At 51.5% G+C, this 19261-nt stretch overlaps 7 protein-coding genes; 2 read left to right on the forward strand and 5 right to left on the reverse strand.

Moving 5' to 3' along the window:
- Positions 1 to 386: 386 nt before the first annotated feature.
- RCC_10664 (uncharacterized protein) lies at positions 387 to 993 on the forward strand (the record flags this gene model as incomplete). XM_023775890.1 has 2 exons in its annotated part: positions 387 to 422; positions 472 to 993. 2 exons carry the CDS (start codon positions 387 to 389, stop codon positions 991 to 993), a joined length of 558 nt encoding a protein of 185 aa, XP_023631658.1.
- A 4457-nt stretch (positions 994 to 5450) lies between these two features.
- On the reverse strand, positions 5451 to 6731 carry RCC_10665 (uncharacterized protein; the record flags this gene model as incomplete). The annotated part of the gene is made up of 1 exon (XM_023775891.1): positions 5451 to 6731. One exon carries the CDS (start codon positions 6729 to 6731, stop codon positions 5451 to 5453), a length of 1281 nt encoding a protein of 426 aa, XP_023631659.1.
- Positions 6732 to 8249: 1518 nt separating this feature from the next.
- On the forward strand, positions 8250 to 11121 carry RCC_10666 (uncharacterized protein; the record flags this gene model as incomplete). XM_023775892.1 has 3 exons in its annotated part: positions 8250 to 8358; positions 8404 to 8942; positions 9040 to 11121. The coding sequence occupies 3 exons, from the start codon at positions 8250 to 8252 to the stop codon at positions 11119 to 11121; spliced, it is 2730 nt and encodes a 909-aa protein (XP_023631660.1).
- A 515-nt stretch (positions 11122 to 11636) lies between these two features.
- Positions 11637 to 12008, reverse strand: RCC_10667 (uncharacterized protein; the record flags this gene model as incomplete). The annotated part of the gene is made up of 1 exon (XM_023775893.1): positions 11637 to 12008. One exon carries the CDS (start codon positions 12006 to 12008, stop codon positions 11637 to 11639), a length of 372 nt encoding a protein of 123 aa, XP_023631661.1.
- A 180-nt stretch (positions 12009 to 12188) lies between these two features.
- Positions 12189 to 14179, reverse strand: RCC_10668 (probable DUF1446 domain protein; the record flags this gene model as incomplete). XM_023775894.1 has 4 exons in its annotated part: positions 12189 to 12362; positions 12414 to 13918; positions 13973 to 14086; positions 14143 to 14179. 4 exons carry the CDS (start codon positions 14177 to 14179, stop codon positions 12189 to 12191), a joined length of 1830 nt encoding a protein of 609 aa, XP_023631662.1.
- A 208-nt stretch (positions 14180 to 14387) lies between these two features.
- Positions 14388 to 15642, reverse strand: RCC_10669 (related to pyridoxamine phosphate oxidase family protein; the record flags this gene model as incomplete). XM_023775895.1 has 4 exons in its annotated part: positions 14388 to 14550; positions 14703 to 14952; positions 15015 to 15197; positions 15432 to 15642. The coding sequence occupies 4 exons, from the start codon at positions 15640 to 15642 to the stop codon at positions 14388 to 14390; spliced, it is 807 nt and encodes a 268-aa protein (XP_023631663.1).
- Positions 15643 to 17324: 1682 nt separating this feature from the next.
- On the reverse strand, positions 17325 to 18798 carry RCC_10670 (uncharacterized protein; the record flags this gene model as incomplete). XM_023775896.1 has 2 exons in its annotated part: positions 17325 to 17970; positions 18026 to 18798. 2 exons carry the CDS (start codon positions 18796 to 18798, stop codon positions 17325 to 17327), a joined length of 1419 nt encoding a protein of 472 aa, XP_023631664.1.
- Between the last annotated feature and the right edge of the window lie 463 nt (positions 18799 to 19261).

Here is a 19261-nt window from a genome sequence, read left to right on the forward strand (position 1 = left end):
AGAAGTTGGAGCTTCCATCCTCGATCCACTGTCCTATTCTGTCTACTAGGTATTCTCCTTCGTAACAGACAATCGCAGCACTCTTCCAACACCTTGCCCCTGCTAGGCCGAAGCACAGCATACTGGTTCCATCCGATCAATAGCACGGCATGCCATCTTACTGAGAGTGCATACACCCATACGATCTTCTGATATAGCGGCGGCCCACAGCGACCGCCCATTCGAACCAGTCGCACATGGATCGATCATCTTTCTGGACGCAAAAGTCGCGCCTGTGCGATCACCTCAGTCTGGATGACTTTATCTTTCTCAGCCCAACTGGAGTGTCTCTCAGCCCGGATGACACGAGGACAAACTTCTTCCTACATATCGGTCTTCAGGAAAACATGTACCGCCACCGGCTCATCTACCGGAAGATGAAGGTACGATACCCTGACTTCACGCCTTCATCCTTTGCTAACATCTCATCAGGCCGAAGCCTGGGACGGTATGAACAGACTGTTTAGTACGAGAAATTCATTGCAGCCAGAGCTGGTCGGGAATCCCCACGTTGTGCCTCCGTACAATCTCTTGCAAATCACCGAATCTGCATTCCAGCGAGAAGTTGAAAAGATTTACGAAGGATCGTCCAAGCAGACCAGAGGCATCTACGACATTGTCGGTGGCAGCAACGGGAATTGGGTCATCCGTTGGATGCTCTGGCGGGTCATCCAGAGCAGACTGGCTGAAGATGCGCTGGCGACCAGCAGTGAAGCAGACACCACCTGCTCCAGACCTTCCACATGCTCTTCGACCACAAGGAGCCTCTTCACGGGCTCRCAGGCAGGCTCGACGTRCTACACCATCGCATCTTCGCACGACTTTAGTGATAGCGAAGGCTGGGACGACATGGAAAGCAAGATTAAGATCTTCAAAGAGGAATCCGATTGCTCCTTCCGAAAACCGGCCACTCGGAATCGAAACTCCTTCTGGGCAGACGTTATGAATACTTGACGCTGCACCATCACTGCTAATCACTCCAACACAACTGCAAGTGTATGCAAGCATCCTGGAATCTCCCCCGAATCCTCCGTCGACAGACCAGGTCGCGAACTTCATTCGTATGCCGCCAGGAATATGGCAGACCAAGACATGGTCAGCACCCGCATGGATGTCATCACGATCGCTCGACGCAACCTTGAGTCGCTGACGCTTGAGATGGAGCTTTTGGCCCGTCATCTCTCCTGTGCAACGCAAGTCGAGCAAGTCATCGTACAGAAAGGGCCAAGGAGACCAAAGCAGCTCCTTTACACCTTGGGCGTCACCTATACTGCCGGCTGACCGCTTCCTATTGCCACTTTCTTTGACCCCAAACCTGCCTCACAATCAAAAGAGACGACGCAAACAACAACAATACCCAGGCAACAGGTTCGGCCATCTTGCAGGTTGGATATCCTTGACCTCGCGGATACCGACATAGAGACAATAGGCCAAGCCTGGCAGGCTCCCAGAGTGCGAAGCGACATGTGCGAATCCCATGTGTATCGGCGGCGACTGCATGAAGAAGTTCCGATCGCGAGCGGGCTGTGACCTCGAAAGACCAAGCCTAAGGGAACCCACAGCTGCTACCTACATGCATTGCCAGCTATCTCTTTGGATCAGATCGAGCCACTCCGCGGACTCGCATTGCTGCCTGAAACTATTGGCTTCGCCGTATTTTAGAGTGGCCGCAATCATGCAAAGCAGACCGCGCGTGCTGAAGCGCGACGCCACCCAGCTACAGTCAATAGTGAGCGCACAAGTACCTGTAACTTAGTTGCATATTACCGGGAATGCCACAATGCAACATTTTCTTAAGTTATGATCAACCTCGTATTTCAAATTCCACCGCCAACATGTCTTCGTGGATCCTGTAGGCCCTTGGGTCTCAATCAATGAAAAATCCATTCCTTCCATTGCAAAGTGTGGCAGATCGCTCCAACGACAAGCAACCGGTATAAACTAGTTATAACCAACCATCTAGCTAGCTGCAGCAGTATGCATGATCTTCACTGCGTTTGCGACGGCCCCCCGTGGGCCCCCCGTCTTCAGCCCTGGATTCAATGACCATGACTCAGGAAGCGCTTGTTAAGTTCGGCTGCTAGGGGGTAGTTCCGTGCAGACGAGCATCAATCGATATATAAAGTGCGTCTCTAGTGAACATCACTCGAATGTGTATATACTTCAATGGCAATTCCACCGATGATTTTTCGCGGTTGAATTCTCGCCATCAACTATCTTTTCGATAGAAGACTATGACTAGAGCCTACTCGCCGGTCATATGAGCGTGCTGTGGCGATACGATACGATACGATACGTCACAGGAGGCGTTTACATTGCGAAGAAGTGCGGTCGGTCAGCTGTTCGAAAAACAAAGATCTAGGTCGCGCGCGCGTTTAAACTGCTAGCAGATCGGCAAGGAAGCGGACGTTCTATCCCCGCGTCCAAGGAAGGGACCCCTGCAGTCCATCCATGTGCGTGCCGCATGCGGCATGCAAGAGTTAGTTCCGCACAAACAGGCAAAGCTCATGGGCACAACCATGGTACTGTAGTCCCCGGCCAAGAAGAGGCCGCATGATTCTTCCCAGACCATTTGCGTTCTTGGACCCGAAGATGCATGGCCGAGATGGCTGTGGATGTTTTCTTCCCGATTCCGCTACCAATGAGCGTTATTTTCGAGCTTAACTACTTTTCTGACTAGTCCGAGGCTGACCAAGATGTGGTTGGATTACCCGCGAACAAAAATGTTATTTTTTGTGACTTTTGGTATAAACGAGAAGAAGGGCCGCGGCAAAATGCTTCGATCTTTCTATATAGAACTGTGATATTTTGTGGCATGTTAGATATAAAGTATTGATTAATCTGTGTGCCATGCCATGTGGCTGCCAATTAATGAGTAGGTGTTTCTCCTCATATAGGTTAATACGACAAAAGTATAGCTGGGACAGACAGACAACCTTAATGTCCTTCATTCTTCACGAGATCAGACAAAAAACCTGAAGTCCCCAGATTACCTTAGCGTACCCACCTGCACCTACCAATGGAGGCAAAAGTCCACGTGCCGGAACGCGCTTATTACCTTATGCTTGCGATTTTTCTTGCTTGCTTGCTCCGGTGGAGGGAGGGAGGGCAGAGGTCTGAGGGAATGGGGAGAGWAGGGAAAAAAATAAGTTTACCGATATTACCCGTATATACCTTAGGTACTATCGACCTCTCAAAGGCGCCGCTGCTGCCAGTCTCTAGACTTTCTCTATGCCAACAAAAACACTGCACTCCACATACCCATACCAATATACTTTTGTCTGACACAAATGTAAGGTTTCCCCAATATCCATCTATCATCATCACTACCTTACTCTCCCCCACAACTACCTTGTCCCTGATATGTCCTCTTCACAGACGAGAGTTACCGGCCCAAGCGTACGGACGTACCCTGGCGTTTCGGCTACCCGCTGCTGTTGTGCACCGTCCGTCCGTGGTCGAGGTCTGGCAGGACAACTCTCAATTTAGGATCATCGGAGCGGGAAAAAAAGGCAGCACTACCAAGGCAAGGGAAGACAAAAAACAATGTGTAAGTGTAAGCGAAACGAAAAGCGAAAGAGGCAGGCGGACAGACGATGGCAAAGAGCACATTTCTCTCTCCTTGACCATTTGCTGGGCTGGCCTGGCTGTATTTTCGTCCATGGGCCAAAGTATTTTTGCAAGCATTCGCTGACCCTTTCGATTCTCCCGCTTCCAGGCTATTCGCWCAGCATGAAGTTTGAAGAGTGCGGCCACTACTATACGTTTGTGGAGCGTTGCCAAACTGCCACCCGAAGGTCGCCGCCTTCACCTTGCACATCGGTTCATGCGCCTAGGGCTACGACCGTTCCCAAATATCAGGGCGTTTGTCCAGACCGGTCCAAGCATTCAAATTGAACGCTCGGATTACCTTATTGAGATTGTCGCAATTCATCTACCCATCTCCGAGGTCCATCTCCGCGAAATGAAGAYGCGACGAGCACCCGGCTGAGCGATTGCCTCGCGGAGTTTCAGCAGCCACCGGACAATCCAAGGATTCAAATTGAGTCGCTCCGAGGCCATCGTAGATCGACCGGGAGCAACGACTCGAAAAAAGATTCCATTTCGCATATCCTCGAAAGCGTGGCTACTCTGGAGGCGCTGTCCCATGGCCCGCAGGAATCTTCGGGACCCTGGTCTTCATCGACGACATGTGCCGTCGGATGATGGTCGCACAGATGGCCCATTGGTAGGGAGGAGACCGCTACCAATGGGGACATTCTCGTCAAGACAGCTTCCACGCTGGCCACTACTGCAAGAAGAGACAGCGAATACATTTCATCAACCGATTCGCCTCTCATCCAATGAATTTCTTTGCTCGAACTCAAGCTAGCAGGGCGGGGTCTGTTGGAAGATAACGCGAACGTGTATTTCTGCGTTAGGTGACGAGAATGCTGCTGCGGGACGCAGAGTAGTGAGCACATATCTGCAGGACGGAGGAATTCATCGCCGGTCCGTTCCAAGTGTGTACGCAGTGCGACATTGGCTCCGTGACGGGGAGTAGGACAGATGATTCTGGCAGAGAACCGGGCGGTCTGACTCCATCGCATCACACGGAGACTGCGCCTCGGGATCTCATTGGAAGCATTGTCGGATCTGGTTTCTGGCGCTGACATCCCTCGCCAGATGTCAATGGATTGTCCTGGAAGGCAATGGTCGAGTCGCGAGGATTCTGGTGTTGTTCTGGTGTTGCTGGTACATGATATAATGCGCCTGCAGACATGCATTTATTTAAATCATTGCGACGCTGCAAACTCTGCCCGTTCTATACAGCTTTATCAAGACCGCAGTGCGTTGTCAATGATGGCGYGATGCATATTCTTGGCTGCGTTTTCATGCAGTGCCCAATAGAGTTTCGCTACCTCGTGTGTGTCCATGTCAGCGCCCTGCGTCTGCTTTGCCGATCGATATGGTTGGTACACTTGGCAATCGTCCACTCCGCCACGATAGCTTCCGGTACATTCGGCCGGTCGGAAAAGTCCACGCCGTGTGCTGCATTCCCTTGGGCGGATTTGGCGGCACGGCTGACTTCCGATGCGTTGCATCGTCCCACCACAGTCGGAAACGTCGATGTATGCACGATCTGCTGTGGCAAGCACGTGTGCGGCTGCGCTGTGCCGCCCAAACTCACACTCCAACTGACCAGGCGGTGAAGAGAGGAGCATGCGTGCCACGATGACTAGGAGCAAGTGGATATTCTGCCGAAAGGTCGAGCTGACCCTTCGCTTGCGCGGCTTACGCTTCGCCAGTCATCAAGGGCATATCGCTGTGGTTGATGTGCAGAGCTCATTCGGCTATTGCGACAGACGTTGGAGATATTCGCAAGCCACTCGGAGATGCGACGATGGTTGGGTAAGATTCGTGCGTTCGCCTCAGCCACCTCCAATCTCATTCAAGGGCCATGCCATGAGGCTTTGCCATTCATCAGGGAGCATAGCCCTGATAGCGATGATCTCGCGTCTGGCAGTGGTTCGATCTCCGATGTTGCCAAGATATTGGAGAGCGTCTGTATGCGCAATCACAGCGAAGAAGTAGGCCAGCGTTACCAATGCTCTTGGCCTTCCCTCGCCAACAAAGTCGATGAATTGCCTTGGAACCATGAACGGAAACATGCAAATCCATCGCAGATTGATGTCGGCGGCCTCTCCAGCAAGTATAGCACGGCGAAATGAGCCGATGTAGCTCAAAGCAGTCTCATACGACTCGGTAGTCTCCGCGTCCCACACATCCGTGGACGGAATGTCCCGATTCAAGACCGCACCAAACTCCCGTTGCATTTCCGCATCAAACACAGGCTCTGCCTGCCAGATGGGTGCCGTCGTTTCCATAAGCACCTTAAGACCCGTCCCTTCACGAACGCTCTCGGGTGGAGGAAGCACGGTAAATGCGCCTCGGCCGACTTCTAACCATTCCATTGGAGRAGTGTAAGGTTCCAGGTTCCGCTCCTGGAGCATGGCGAGTGCGTTCATAGAGATCAATAGTGCGGCAAATGCCACGGCGTCGGTGTTTGAGTGTCCCAGAACAGCCACAGCTGCTCCCTGCYCTTGCAACGCCCAGACCCAGTAGTTCTCGCGCGCTTGATATAAAGCACCGTCGTTTGGGCGTCTTCCAAGAAGATGAGTTGCAGTCATAGCAAACATGGCATAGAGAACATTCTTGTTCTCGAGCGCGACTTCGGGCACCTCTCCCCACCATAACTCCTTCCAGCTAGGAGGGGAGGTCATGCCAAAGGGTCGCGCCACATTCACTATCCAGTGATGTAACAAACGTAATTCCATCTGCCGTCTCTGCTCGGCTTCTTCCAACGCGGACTCCTGAATGTGCACTATATGTTGCTGCGGTGTGGAAACTGCAATGTCTCCATTTCCCATGGGCGGGCTCTCGTGTGCTATTGACTTTCCCGGAGATGACCTGGACGGCTGAGTGCTGGCTTCCATACTCCTGGACTTGGTTCGTGAGCGCGCAGGCTCTACATTGACATATGCGCAGGTCAGGCCGAGACGAATGCAAATCCCACATTCTGGCGTTGCCTCGTCACACTTGACGCGACGTGTTTTGCACGTCTGGCAGCCCTTTCTGGATTTCTTGTGGCCCACCTTTGGCGCTCGCATGCTGGCGTGGCGCGTGTCCGGCGACACCTTGCCGGTAGACATGTTTTCAAGATGAGCTCCTGGATTTCAGGTCGGATTCTCCAAGGCAGTCCAGCGTTTGGGAATACAATCTCATAGCTCCGGCTTTTGGGGATGCAATGTCGTAGTGTTATGCGCCAGCATGGATCGCGAGTTTGCCCGGAATTATCAATGGGAGACCGCAAATGTTCATTGAGGTCGCGATGAGATTTATCGTCGCGGCGCTAGTGTGTAAAGTTCGGCTTGGCCTGCACTTTACGATGGATAAACAACGCGTCGCTTTCTTTCCTCGTCGGCGAAGACAGCGACAGCGACAACAACGACAACAACACCAAAACCCCCTGTACACACTATTCCGGTACCATCGGCATTCTCACGTCCCTCGGCCTTCTGCGAACGAGTGGATGTTTCTATTCTCCTCTGCTGACCGTCCCATGTACCGCTTACACTGTGCATGCTGCCCTGATGCCGCGAGATTAGCATGGCTGGACTCCGATGATGTACTGGGATCGTAGCATATGTGCAGTGGAATGATCCGTGTGCTTCAGGAACTCGCCTGGTCAGTTCCCTGATTGCATTATGCGCTTTCCTTCACGCTTGTAAGAAAAGTACTCTAGTCAGGGGCCATACCTTTCGACGGGAGTACCGTAAACTTTCTCCAAGTTCTTGTAGTCTTCTTTCTTATGATATCAAGGGCCGGGACTTGTTCGGAGCAGATTTGCTCTAATACAGAGCAAAGACCGCCTCGTTCCGGAACTGTCCTTGAGAGGTCCTCGAAGGAACGGCTTACCAACTCAACCGACGGTCACGACGCCGGACCGGCAAGCATCCATCACTCCCTTCTATCATGCGCCCGTCATGCTTTGTAAAGCTACGGCTGCGGACTTCCTCGATGCTTGAAGGTACTGTTGTTGCACGCGACGGCATAGCATGTAACGAATTCATCAAAGCACGCATACCAATAACTGACGAACCGTACGGCAGCATGGTCTGATGAGGTATCAACAAATTTCATACGGGAAACGCTGAACAAAGACTACCGTACTCTAAGCCGTGTCTTCTTCTGATGAACGCTGACTCAATCGCAAACATTCCCTCCGGATACCTGGACACGGCCTCTCGAAACATTGCCGTTCACTGCGAAGTCTGGATCGCATCCGGATAGTATGAAACACAGCGAGTCCATTTTGGAGGACGTACCGCAGCGATCAGTTCAACGTGTAACGATGGAATCGCAGAGGCCGTACTCTAGAATCTCCATTTCATCGATTGCTGTTCTAGAGCATTCGTCAGAATGTCTGCCTAAAATTGATCCAGTTGTGAGCCATCGACGCTCGTAGCTATTGAATAGTCACGTCTGACGGGCTGATCGCGACATAAAGCCTGTTACACCGACGTACAACATACAATTCATTGGACGCGTGCTTGGAATGTTAGAACAGCCACCATCGCACCGTCGGCGGGCCCGGGCTTGTGCAACCAACTGATCTGCTCACCTCAGTCTCACCCACCGACGAGCCTGAGCTAATACCTTCCTCCGCGATGCGAGTGGAAAGTGGATTCGCAGAAAGAAGTCACAATATGCAGCCGCGAGCGCGGCTTGACAATCTTGAAGACGTTAGCGCACTCGCACTTGAGCTTCATTGTCAATGTGAGTGATGGCCTCCGCGCTGTACACAGATCTAATATGTGGCAGGCTCAGATCTTTCTGGTCCATACGAGAACGCTTCCAAACATCTGGAGATCTTACACGACACGCTCAACAAGGTGTCTGAGCTTTGGGAGGACGAGTCGACCGCACACGAGACTGCTGCCTTGAATGAGGTAGTGATTGAGTGTAGAAGGGTCCTCAATGCCATAGACCTCGCACTCGATCAAGACCGACAACCCCTAGCCTACAACAGTTCCGAAGTCAAATTCACAATCCGCATCGCAATCATCAGCGAGAGACTGCTCAACACCTACAAAGTTGCGCTTCATGCGAGAGAGTCCAACGACTATCCGTTGATCGCTGTGCACGCGCACTGTGGATTGAGGACAAGCTGTGAATTGGATGGAGCTACAAGCACTGCGAGCAAACTGCGACGCTCTCAGTTCACACATCGGAGTGGCGCGGCAACATCGAGTATAAGTCGTCATCTTGAGACCACTTGCGGGATGGAAGACACCCGGCCTTCGCCCATCGCCTTGGACAGCTGGAAAGCTCCATTCGCGGTGGCCGACCCAATGTCAATTGTTCGTCTTCTCCGAGACATCTTCGACATGCTGTTTTGGAACATTCGCCCAATTCGCACGTTGGATTCGACATATGCTGACTAGGACTAATCTCTAGGACATTGAGACTGCTTCTCGCCTGATCCTGACACAAGACACGACCTCTCCGTTCAGAAACGATGGCCCGACTGCCTTGGGAGCACCAATTCAGCTTCCCATCGGAGCTGCAGACACGGGTTGCCCGTGCGATGGAAATGGTTCATCAACTGATCWGAGGCAAGCCAGCACCGCTGCTTCCTTGAGCTGTCACGGAATGGCTCCTCCATCTGTCAAGGTCGACTCAGTCTACGATGACGAAGAGGCGACTTCGAGACTGGCGCGTGATGCACCGCGGAAGCTGCCAGACAACACACATGGAATTTTGAGCAGGCCACAAGCGCACACTGAGATGCTTGCTCCGGGGAATGGCAATTCCTCAACAAAAGTACTTTCCCGACAAGAGCTACGGCAATCAACTGGATCCAAGTCAAAGTACCACATTGTCAATGCAGATCCATCAGAATACGACAGTGAGACCTCTGATAATACTAGCGAATGCGTGTCTGAGTCAGATGAACATCCTGACGACGATGTTCCTATCATTCCTAGGAGAAACCCTAGGCGCACGCTTAGTTGTGGCTCTGCTGAGCCTCAGAAGCGTATGGCCCAAGTTTTCACCTGGGATAGTGCCGATGGTGACGATGCAGAGAATCCTTGCTCGGCTTCTGTACAAAGTGAGTGTCAGTCTCTGGGCGCAGAGGCACAACCAATAGATTGCAAAGAGGGAGTAACCGCTGGATTTGACAATGCTCTCGATCTGGAGGCGGCCATCACAGCACGCATCGTACATTGCTGGAATGTCGGTGATCTGGCACAAGCCGAGCTGCACCTCGAAGAGTTCCTCGAGCATCGACCAGAGTCGCGCCAATTAGACGCCGATAGACGAACACGACACCTGATGGGCGTCATCGCCAGCTTGAAGGGAAAGCAGGAGCAGGCTTTATTTCACTTCTCCTTGGTTTTCAGCAAACGTGTACTCGATATCGCACACCTGGAAGTTGCGGACTGTGCCGCCGCGTTCTGGATGGGTGATATATACTGCCTGTCAGACCGCAGACTGGAGGCTCTGATCGCGTACTCCATAGCAGAGCAAGGTATAGTCCAGATGAAGGCCGATCTCGCTGGATCAACTCGGCAACAAATCATCGGACGACTACAAGCGGAGCAAGCCGTGTGCCGGAGTGGCGACAACAAAGCCTACTTCGAAAAGCAATTGGACGAGATGATGCAAGGAGATGGCTGTAATGGCACAGACTCTATTCTTAATCGCAATGTCATGACTAGGGATACCGCGCATACACTCCTTGGGTTGATCAAATGGCCAGTGGAAGGTCCACACAACGCCAAAACGAACCAGAGTAGAGCAATTGCGCTCTCCAATGCCGACTCAAAGTCGACCACATGGCAAGAAGTCCACGGCATGCAACTCAGCGCCTCAGCTTTAGAACCATCCGCGCCTTGGCCGATGCCCTTTGACCCTCTTTTCGCAATCGGAAATATAGCATGTGGCCTATCGCTCTCATCTAGACAAGATCTGCTCCAGCTCAAAACGATCCCACGGAGGAGCGCCGCCTTGAGTCGCAGTCGCATGAATGGCTTCACGTGTCAAAATCTACGTTGGCTGATAGTGACTCTCCGAGCGTGTATGGACAGACTCGAGCTCAAATACACCGAATTCGCCAACTCCACAGGCACGTGGTTCATATCAAAGTACGCAGCCAATGACGGTGCGATCGCCAGCACACGCTTCATATCGATTTCCATATATCGCTTGACGATTCGATCAGGCTTTGGCGTTGAGATTTGTCCGGGTGGCATCTTCAGTTCCAGATTGACAAGCAAAGTTGAGAAGAAAGACGGCGATGAGGGTAGTAGTCATGGGTATGAGCTTAAGCGGGTCAAGAAGCTCATTCGAAACTACTTGGATGCTGCTTTGCGGCGACAAGAAGCCATTGAGGATCGCATTACTGTGGTTCCGGTCATGAGTATTAATGGCGTGGCCAGCATGCCAAGGGTATCGTCGCCAAAGTTGAAGAAAAGGCAATCGAGTTCGATCAGTTCGCCGGCTACGTCGTCGAAGTCGGGGAGTTTGCTTGGTTGAGCTGGATGCTGGCGAATGGATGTCTTWTGAAGCGAATCGCTAAACTAATCGATATATACATTGCCATACAGGTCATAATTCGATGCTCGTTTGTTGAGACAGAATGCTTCTGGGTGATATTGTTCGCCATCGTGCTGCCTCCTTTCCCATGGCGGTGTAAAGGGCCTTACTCTGGCGTTGATTACAACGTTGACAAGACAGATGCGGATTGATTCAATGCCTTTGATCAAGGTCATCACCTTGCGTGCATGTCGATTGTATGCTGGTTGTGGGCCACAACTGCAGACCTCACTGCAGACCTGTTCCGGACTGCCGTCGAAGAGCTCCTCTCAAGTCAATCGCCCGCAGATAGCATCTGCAGATAAAGCAGGCCTATCGTTCAACATCGATGTCAATATGATCCCGACTTCCATAACATGCGCTGGTCCGAGGTATGATAATGATTGCCACTAAAATATCGCCAACCATTTCCCATCTCCACCTCCTCCGGACAACAACAACACAAGTCATCCTCATCATTGATCCTCCCTACCATTCCCCCGCATATCCAACGGCAAATCCATCCCAACCCTCCTCGCCGTCAACCGCACCCGATCCTCATCCGTCATATTCATCCCCGGATTATATCTCTCCACCAACGTCGTATACATGCGCTGACCAGCCAAATACTTGACATATTGCTCCGCCTCCTTCAATCTCCATTCCAACGGCCTGGAATTTTGGTGTTGGAGAGATTGTGTGGGTGAGTCGGTTGGAGGAGTGGTGAAGTCGGCTCGGATGTGTTTTTGCATGGGTGAGGGATTTGCTAGGAGGGAGGGGGAGCGTGCGGGTAGTTCGCGGAGAATTCGGCGGTAGATTGAACGGGCTTGGATGGCGTGGGTGGACATGGTCGGTTCTGCTTGTGGTGGGAAGTGCGGGTGATGTGTTTTGGGTCGTGGTGAGTGAATGAATGGTGGCGGAAGGGTGGAGATTTAATGTCACGTTCCTCACGTTCAGGCTGACGTAGTTTGTTCAATACATCCATCTATGGATTCTTGGAGCTAAAAGACCTTCTCCTGTACCTCATCTCATAGCTTGCCCCTGTTCAAAAACTTGATGGGCAAATCTACATGTTTGGATCTCAGATACTCCGCGACATTCTTCGCCAAGAAATCATACGACGAAGAACAGCTTACGCCTCTGTCAAGATGGTCGTGCAGTAGGAAGTGTACCGCAAACATGTTGCGTAGTTCAAAACGATCCTATCAAACTCAATCAGCACCGACACGTAGAGTGGAAACGAAAGTACTCACAATCTTCTTCCCAGTCTTATACTCATCCGCCAACAACGACTTGATCATATCGACAGACAACAGCGAGCGGAGCCACTCCCACTCATCCCGATGTCGTACCCAGAATCCAACATTCGCATTCGAGCCTTTGTCTCCAGATCGTGCATGAACGATCCATCCAAGCGGCCCTCTGACAGTCTTGMCAAAATTCGTGACTCGGAGATTCGTAGCTTCTGGTTCGCTGGGCTGTTGAGCAGGATAGACCTTGGTCTGCTGAGGCGGAGAGATGTCCAGTGTTTGTCCGTCCCACAAGTGTACCCTGTGTGAAATGGCAGACTGGGGCAGCAGAGTAACATAGTACTCAAAAATCGGCTTGGGAAAGCCTTGCCGCATATCCATATGAATAGTTGCACCCGGATACCCCTGCATGATGCCATCGATTGTATTTCTCATGAACTTCGTAGGTGCAATATCTTGCTCCTCGGCAGCTTGCACAAAGATTCTAAAGTCCACCGTTGCGGCATTCTGATTCCTCGCATTCTCGGCAGCAGTCCCGTTGAGCGTGAATTCCAACTTGGAGAACTTGTCCGAGTGAGGCTTCAGGAGATGTCGAATTTGAGCCTCTAGCATTCGTGCTTTTTCCTCAATGTCCAGGCCGCAAAGAAAATAATGTGACTCCGCTTGATAGCCTCCCTTGGCAGTGATGCCGACTTTAGTAGTCGGTGGTGGAAAGTCAGATTTCACTCCGCGTAGTGCAACGCGATTCGTCCCAATCTGCTCAAAGTAAAGCTCGTCCAACAATGCCGTAACATCAGAATTGTAATACCACGGGCCCTGGATCTCGTACAGCAGCTGAGAAGAGCACGTCTGCGTACTAACCTCTCCTCCTGAACCAAGATTCTTCGTAATAACGACCTGTCCAGATCGGGAGATTTCCGCAATGGGATATCCGATATCATGCCAGCGCTTGGTCTCCAACGATTTGAAACCACTAAAGTTACCACCACAAACATAGTTCGAACATTCAATCAAATGACCCGCGACGAAGGCGTTCGCGAGCTCATCAAGTTGGTCTCGACTCCAGCCATGCCACCAGTACGCAGCACCTATGACAGGACTCGCATCCGACACGCGGCCGCAGACCACTATGTCTGCTCCTTTGGCAAGCGCAGCTGCAATTCCTAGGCCGCCGAGGTAGGCCTGTGCATATAAAGRCTCGAACTTCCAATCCGCCAGGAACTCGCCAGTGGAAATATTCTCGAATTTGGTCTTGCCTTCTTTGAGGGCCTCTTGAATGGCTGGAAAGACTTCATCGCCGCTGATCCAAGCGACTTTGAGTTTCAATCCTTTCGATTCGACCATTTCAGTAACGACTTTGTGCAGGAGGTGGGTGTCTGAAGCGCCGGCATTGACTGCGACTTTGATCCCGTGCTTCGCGATATCGTGGAGAGCGGGTTCGAGAGATTCAAGAAAGGTTGGTTCATAGGCATCACCTTGACCATCCGTCTTCATGACCGCCCTGCCCGCTATTAGGTGTTGTTAGTGGTTGTGGTGTTCTTGGAGGTCTTGAGTATATGTACTCATATTAGCTTCCGACATCCAGTCTCCGATGATAACATCTATAGGGTCGTTTGGATGATTTGCTGCTAGCATTGCCATTGCATGGCGTCGGTCAGAAGCAGAACCGGAGACGCCTACAAAGCTTTATTAGCACCTCGAGCAACTGACCTTGATCAAGGTAATGCATTACCTGCAATGCGGATTGGTCGGGTCGGATCTGCCGCCATGATTGAGCACTCAAGAGGACTACCCAAACAAGGAACCTCTCTCGACATTGTAAGATGGAGACTCACTCTTGAGGAACAATTTAAGTCATGTTCGGTAAGCTGGATGCATGTTTGGAAGTCAAAAGCGGAGACCTATGCGGAGAACCCGAGGATGATCTTTTAAGAATCTGCACGTGACTGGGTGAGTGTGTGGAGTCTGTGTATTCTTTTAGCCTACAATATCTTCGAGGCTGTAGTAGCGACTCGCGAAGTTTGATGTCGCTAGGTTGGACATTTTGATCATGGCTGGAAGCACTTCGACTAGGACAATGGCTAGTACAGCACCAAGCACCATAGCCTGCCATTGACATAGAATCGTCCTAAGCCAATGTCTGTATGGTCAATCGCATCAGCATGTTGTCCTGTTCCGTGCTGCAAGTTTTGTGAACGCCGGCTCGTCTTGTGAGCGTATTCCCACCGTCAACAAACGACGGCGTCTCGCGTTTGAGCAGCGTGATGACTCAAACACCCCAGATCAACGTACCTCACATCTTGCAGCAGCAGATATTCCCCACCATTCTTCCTGGCAACCCGCAATCCAGGACATCCATCAAGACTCCTTGAGTTCATCTTCACCCTATAGGCATTCATCTCCACAGGGTAGCCCATACTCTTCGTAGCAAAGTTCTCGAGAGTCTTACGTTGGATGAAGCATCCCCGAGGGCCTTCGTCATGTCCGCCAGGATTCATACGCTGAGAAAGCAGTGGAACGGCGAATCCACAAGAAGTTTGGACTAGACACGGAGAATCAACATGATCGCCTTATCATTGATGGTCTTCCAGAAGCCAGGCTCACCTTTGAACACCTCGAACAAGATGATCGCTCTCATAGATGGGTATTCTTTCTTGCCCAGCTTTGCCAGCCAGGAGGAGTATCCAGGATGGTCGACTTCTATGACTCTCCCGTGGCAGAACCATCGCATGATACGAGGAGATGATGCAAAGCTGCAGAACATTATCGTAGCCCTTCGGTTCTCATCTGATTCAGAAGGCAAGGCGTTAGTCTAAGTCAAAAGATTTCATCTGGAACAAAGTGTCTGAGCTCCATGATAATTTCCTTGCCATTTCTCTGAGGCTCATGTAGTAGTGGGTGCAACCGAATGTGGGTATCCTTTTCTTTTTGGACAGCAAACCATGCCTTGTCGGACAGACCGAGCTACATCTGAGGCTATGCCTTCTCGATCGGCTGCCTTGGGCTCCTCGGTCTACTTACATATAYGGCTCACAGTCTCGATCCCGGACCCTGTCGCGTCCAAATAGCCCACATGATTGCCGTCCAGGATTGTCAGGGTCGAGGAGGGCTGTCCTTTCGGCGAGAGGTTGATATGCCTGCCTACTAGAGGAGCCGTGGCAATGAAGAAGAGATCTTGCCGTAGAGCCCATTCTTGGTGGTCTTTGGATATCGAGTCATAGAATTTCACCATCGTGATGGCATTGAGTGCTGATGTTCGTCTCTGAACATGTGAGGACTCGCGATCCCATCATCAGGACGCACGAGACACTTTCTGCGAGCCCTACTTCCATCATGCGACGCAGGATCGCTAAGTCTTGGCGGTCTTGGTGTGAAGGATCCATCCTCAGGATAGCCGACGCTCCCCGGCGGCTGAAAAGGGAGGTGCGCTGCTGACGGATCCATCGACAATTCTTTCCGCAGTGATGGTCTCAACGTCGCTCGCCTTCTCGACCACCCCTTGCAAATTATCGGGGGAATACCTCCATTCTGGGATGGTGTAATCGTACTGTATTTCACAGCGCGAATCGCTGCAAGACTTCCCTCTAGTCTCCGATTCGTCCAAGCGTATGGTTCGCATGCGGGACCCGTTTTGATTCAGGAAAATCGAATTGCTCGGGATCCCAAGATAGCCTTTCGAACGTCGTCGCCAGCGTTTTCCATTGCCCAGTCAAACATCTGACCTATGGTCAGATTCTGGCCCTTCCAACCGCTGGTGCTTGTGCCCTGTACCGTAACGGATTTGTCCCTGTAGGTCAGCTTCACCATTTCAACTTGATAGCTCCTTTGATCCGCAAACATATGCCGCCAACTTCCATGTAGCCAGTGCTCATCTCCAAGATGCAGTGGCAAGAAATTGCAAAATTGATAACCCGGGCACTCTACCGTCTCATAGCAATAGACGATCCGAAGCACGCCGGCAGCATCAGTCGATAAAAGAGCATGGTTAGCCACGGGTCCACCGCATGGCATCCCAGTCATCATCAGCTTAGTGGTAGACCGGAGATCTTGTGCGAGGAAGAGTCTGCGTTGAAGCTTGAATGAGCCCGTAATGACCTCCTGGAAAATTCWGTCAACTCGCCGCGCGTGCAAGAGAGTCTTGGTATCGAGGCTTAGCAGTATTAGCTCGAGAACTGCGGGTATTCTGAGCACTCGGTGTTCAACTGTGTCAGACATGCCGGCGGAGTGGCTTGTTCTTCGTGATGCAAGTTTGTAGCGAGTGGAGGAGAGGAAGTTCATAAAGCCTGGTGAGTGGCCGACAACGGAGGAGGCAGCGAAAGTGGCATGCTCGTCCAGAGTCAAAACGCTGGGATGCTACCAAGCTAGACCTTCTCTACCGCGATGCTTGACATAATTTAGTGAGCCCAACTTGACATCTGCTCTTGCGATTGGCCTCTGGTTGTAATGGTGACAGCATTTGATCCATTCGATCCCTTCGAGCACACCGACCAGCAGGATACTGAATTCCAACATGGAATCATGGCGTCAGATCTGAATGGTAAAGTCAACAACAAGTCGTGATGATTTTGATATCCTTCAATCATCAGCCAAGTACCGCATCGCATTCTCGATACATGCTGTTGTACCATCAGGCGTCGATGATTTATCCCGTTCATAGCGTATCGTAAGCCGGAGACTTCCGCAGTAGGCCGAGACATCCTTTTGGGAAGCGTGACGGGCGTCAAAAAGCCAGTGCAAGAGAGCAACCTATTCGAGGGCATGCTCCAGGAAATCTTTGGGCCCCCGTGCCTCATATACCACGGGCTTTGAGCGGCGTAGCAAGCGAAAATCACCGMATTGTCTTGACTTCCCGCGATTGACCAAGCGCTATAGACTGTCAAGTCCATTGCACGACCTCCGACCATCGGTGATCTTTCATGTGGCAGTACCATCCGCGAACAAGCTGCTGGTAAAATCCTTTGCCTCGCAGATTTCGCTCCATGGATGCAACTCGCTGTCGGCCGCTACGGCCGCAACTCCTCCGGTATGAGAGCCGTAGAATCGTTGCTGAATCCCGTCCGAGTCGACAAAGCTGGACAATGGAGTCCTTGGACTCGCTAGGTACGATTGTACTAGTTTCCGTCCATGCGGATGAAACCAGAGATGTTCAAACCACGCTTGCGATGCATTGGGATCGTACGCAGACGAATGTTGTACGATGGCGGGAACCGTAGCGGCCTTCTTCGGTGTCAAGAGCGGAACGTCTCGCCATCCTTTTCGCGAGATACCAAAGGAGGACCGGAAAGGAGGCTCGGACTTTGAAATATCTTCCGTAAGTCCTGAAGTGCTTTTGTGGGCCCAAAAGCTCACGTCTGCCTCGGAAGATGCTGTGAGCCGTTTCGCAGAGCTTACGTCGCTATTTGCTGCGAAGCTCAGTCGATCAACAAGGTCTAATCCAAGAGTGTAGTCTCTTGGGGCGCTGTTGACGTGTTGCAAGGTACTGTACAACCTAGCGAAGACGCTATGTTCATCGAATGAGGAATGGTGATCTTCCAGTCCTTTAGCCTCCGCTACTGCATCCCTGCAGAACTGTCAGTGCGGATTCAACATGGTTATACATTGGATCATTCCCCTACCTATAAAGTAGTCGTAGCTCTTGTACTGGTCCTAGAACGAAATTATGACTGACGAAGCGCGGTGTGTTGTCTTCTGCTTGAACCGGCAAACAATCAGCACCCTCCTTTGACAAGCACTTCTTTTCCACAGAGAGGACGATCTTCGACTTGACATGCTGCAGCTCGTATAGTTCGCGACTTGCGTTCTGACGCAGACTTTGCCGTTGGCGTTCTTGTTGGATGCTTCTATACCGTTTCAAGAGTACCTCCGGCCGTACTTGAAACCAAGACCTTGGATTTGCGAGCACAATCACAATATCATCATTCCGCACTGGCTCCTGATACTCTAGAAATGCCAATATACTTTCGAGCTTTGCCAAGTCGCCACCAATGTCCTTGCCATCGGCATCGACATCTGCAATCCAGCTGATAGCCCATGGGTTCGGATAGTTGAGCGCCGCTCCACTGAGTATGGTCCTGCATGTTTCCAATTGATGCAAGCGTGTTGGGAGTAAGACGTGCAGAATGTGGTCTTCGTGTGGTGTTGAAGGATTGTAATTTGCAGCCGGCCGCTTCGAAAAGAGCAGCCCTCCGCAAGAAATGAGGAGACCGATGATACCCATCAATTTCCAGAGTCGACGTCCTTGACGCGAGACCGGTCTGGTTCTCAAATGTTGAGTGGCGCTGTCGTCTGCTAATAATCCCCTTGCGTCGTCGGCGGTTAAAGTTCGCGTCAACAGCAGGTCCGAGGCGACCTGCCGTAGGGTCATCGGCAGTCGCAATAGAGCATGCATATCTCACAGATCAAAAGGCCTCGGATTGGAGAGATGCATGCAGGATGGGGTCCAGAGGTTGCACGACGTGATGAAATAATGATACAGGGCGACAAAGGAATAACACGAGAGATGGCTACGTTGCCCAGTCTGGCTAAGTCAGCCTCAGTGGACCTACCTAAGGTTTGCAGGAGCCGCTTCTTCTTATTTCTACGTTGAACTCTTTCTTGTAGGATGCCCATAATGAATACCAATTACCGTAAGAACAGCAACCGCATCGCCATGAGTTCCGAGTCTGCAGAGAAATCGGTGGCCTGCGGTAGGTGGCATTTGCGTCTTCCGCAGTCTCATTAGCGGGGTCCCTTGCAGACGAAAGTGACGCGGCCCATATACGGCGCGTTTTTAAGAACAACTCTGTAACAATCCTTTTAGGCGATAGTGCGACGCTAGCATTATAGGGTATTAGAACCTCGGTAATTAAAGG

The sequence above is a fragment of the Ramularia collo-cygni genome, assembly GCF_900074925.1.
Source record: "Ramularia collo-cygni strain URUG2 genome assembly, contig: RCC_scaffold23, whole genome shotgun sequence".
Taxonomy (NCBI): Eukaryota; Fungi; Ascomycota; class Dothideomycetes; order Mycosphaerellales; family Mycosphaerellaceae; genus Ramularia; species Ramularia collo-cygni.